The following is a 2751-nucleotide window of genomic DNA, read 5'->3' as shown; positions in this document are numbered from 1 at the left end:
CCCTCCGTGCAGCGCCGAAGGTAAGGGGAAACGGAGCTAAAAGCGGGTTACGTTAAGGGGAGGGGGGGAAGAAAATCAGGTTTAGGCGCGAAAGGGGCTCCGAAGGGCGTGCGGGAGGCCGAGGGGCGCAGGGCCCGGCGGCCTCCCCGCCTCCCCGGGGGGACGCGGAGCTGGGCCGGGCCCCAGCGGAAACCGAGTCGTCGCTGCGCGTAATCCGGCAGCGAGATAAAGGGCGCGCGGAGGGGCGAGCGCCGGGCGCCCGGCGCTGCAGCCTCCCCGGGAGAGGGAGGCTCCACGCCGCAGTGCCGTCCCCGGGGCGCGCTCCGAGGGTGACTTCGGCGTCCCCACGTACCGCAAGGGACACGGGACGGTCCCCGGGGGCCCGGCGCCGTCCCACCTCCCGCTCGGCGTTTAGGACTTCGGCTTTCCCAGCGGACTCCCGACGGCTGTCTGCTGCCAGATGAGGAGCCGGGGCCACGCGTGGACCTATGCAGACCAGGAAGAAATACATTTTCCTGACTTTCCTTGCCTCTTGGCTTCTGCTTTTCTTCTTCGGAGGGGACCAGCTGCGACGCTTCACYGTCTTTTCCAGCAAGAAAACCGAGACGCTGAGGAACTGGCCCCACTGGACAGATCGGTCCCTCCTCCAAAGCTTTGCAGACGCTGAGGAACTTGAGGGTGATGGAGACCCCCCGCTGCAGTCGCCCACAGCGCGGCGGGCAGCGTGGCTCAACGTCTACAAGAACAGCAGGTGCCGCATGGAAACCTGCTTCGACTTTTCCAGGTGCGAGAAACACGGCTTCAAAGTCTTCGTCTACCCCTGGGAAAAGGGCGACCCCATGTCGGACGCTTACCGCAAAATCCTCACGTCCATCGAGAAGTCTCACTACTACACCCCCAACCCCGAGGAAGCCTGCCTCTTCGTCCTCAACATCGACACGCTGGACCGCGACCACCTCTCCGCCCAGTACGTCCACGGCATCAACGACAAAATCCAAGGTTTTCCTCTCTGGAACGATGGACGTAACCATCTGATATTCAATCTTTACTCGGGCACCTGGCCAAATTACACAGAGGACCTGGGCTTTGACATCGGGCAGGCGATCTTGGCCAAAGCCAGTTTCTACACGGAGAACTTCAGGCCCGGCTTTGACGTCTCCATCCCGCTCTTCTCCAAGGATCACCCGCAGAAAGGGGGTGAGCGAGGCTGGCTCCAGAACTTGATGCCTGCAAAGAAAAAATATTTGTTGGTCTTCAAAGGGAAGAGGTATCTCACCGGCATCGGCTCSAGCACCAGGAACGCTTTGCACCACATTCACAACGGCAAGGACATCATCTCGCTCACCACGTGCAAGCACGGCAGAGACTGGGAGAAGCACAAGGACACGCGCTGCGACAAGGATAACATCGACTACGGAAAGTAAGTCYGAGGTGGGACGAGGGGTCTAGGCTGGGGCTGTGGGCGAGGAGGGAGAAACCCCAGCGGAGCGCGGAGGAAGGCTGCGTTAAAACGCGGCGAGCGCCGGTGGAGGCGGACGTGCCGTGGGCCGGGCGGGCGCCGCTCGGCGCTGGCTGCCGACCTTCCTCGGGCTAGATGTGAGGAGAGAGGAAACTTTGCCGTCTCTCCCTAGATGTATCCCGATTCAGTTGCCGTAACGTGCCGGTTGCTCAAGGCTTTCCGGCTTTCCTGCTCTGTATTAAAGTTCAAGTAATCCAGCGAGAGCAGCTCTTATCCGCAATCAGGGCAGCTGCCTCCAAGGCCGTTTCCCTTTTGCCTAGCGCTGATGAATGGCGCTTTTTTTTCACCCTCCTCCTGCCCTCAAAAATCAACGCTCCTCTTGGAGAGGAGCCCAAAATACGACCCCCCTCCCAGCCTCGGCTAAAGGTCCCGGGCGCTCGGGCCGGCGTTTCTCGGCGGGGGGCTGGCGAGGAGCTGCCAGGGCGCCTCGGCGCCGGCGCGGTTCCCGCAGCCCCCCGTGAGCCGGGGGCGGCTCGCGGCGTCCCCGGCAGGCAGATCGGGAGAGGCGCCCGGGGCGGCCGCGCTTGACATCATCCTCAAAGCGCCTTAGGAGGTGCCGGGAGGTAAAAGCGGAGCCGGGTGCCGGGGATTAGCTGGGCTCCGGGGTGCCTCAGGGACCCCAAGGGCTGCCGGTGCCTCGTCYCCAGACCGACCCCGTGGTCCTGGTTCTCCACCGGGCGCCGCGGACCCGGTTTCGGCRGCCGCGGGCCGGAGGCAGGGTGTCGCGATGCACAGAGCGCCCGGAGCTCGGGGAAGGGAGATGCAGCCTCCCGCCGGCCCGRGTAATCCACTAATGCCGTTTGCAAGGACAGGGAGATTTGCACTTAGCCCGGGGGGGTTTTTAGGCTGCGGATACGTGGGGAGCACGTGGCAAAAGCCGGCGTGCTGCGTGTCCCCGGTTTGTCCCCGTGGGACACCTGGGCGAGCCGACCGGCAGCTTCCCACCCCGCCTGCCCGCCTCTTCCCCCCGCCCCGGCGGGCAGCGGGCGTTGACTCCGCTCCGCGCCGGGAGGCGACGTCTTTCCCAGGGCGCCGGGGGTCCTGGATCGCCGCGAGCCGAGAGGTCGGAGCCGCGCCGCGGGGAGCGGGACGGCGCCAGACCTCGGCCGGCCCCGCGCTGCGCCCGGGCTCTGCCCCCTCCGCGGGGGGCGGCGGCGGGAGCCCGGGGCCGGCGCTCGGGGCGGGTTTCTCCTTGCCCTTGTTTCTCCTCGCTCCGCTCTTGGCGTGCACCC

At 65.6% G+C, this 2751-nt stretch overlaps 2 protein-coding genes across 2 annotated transcripts in view; one reads left to right on the top strand and one right to left on the bottom strand.

Moving 5' to 3' along the window:
* The window catches only part of PAFAH2 (platelet activating factor acetylhydrolase 2), a gene marked incomplete at its 5' end in the record, with an annotated part of 10398 nt that extends 9911 nt beyond the window's left edge, over nucleotides 1-487 (bottom strand). The window contains one exon of the mRNA XM_085305134.1: nucleotides 353-487. Coding sequence (XP_085161260.1) covers nucleotides 353-487 — 135 coding nt within the window. The remainder of the gene's footprint in view (nucleotides 1-352) is intronic.
* The window catches only part of EXTL1 (exostosin like glycosyltransferase 1), a 6063-nt gene continuing 3775 nt past the window's right edge, over nucleotides 464-2751 (top strand). The window contains exon 1 of the mRNA XM_085305133.1: nucleotides 464-1420. Coding sequence (XP_085161259.1) covers nucleotides 489-1420 — 932 coding nt within the window. The 5' untranslated portion in view covers nucleotides 464-488. The remainder of the gene's footprint in view (nucleotides 1421-2751) is intronic.

The sequence above is a fragment of the Rhea americana genome, unplaced genomic scaffold (genome assembly GCF_003343005.1).
Source record: "Rhea americana isolate MKP2758 unplaced genomic scaffold, rheAme1 scaffold_215, whole genome shotgun sequence".
Classification (NCBI taxonomy): Eukaryota; Metazoa; Chordata; class Aves; order Rheiformes; family Rheidae; genus Rhea; species Rhea americana.
This window is presented reverse-complemented; position numbering and strand designations above follow the sequence as displayed.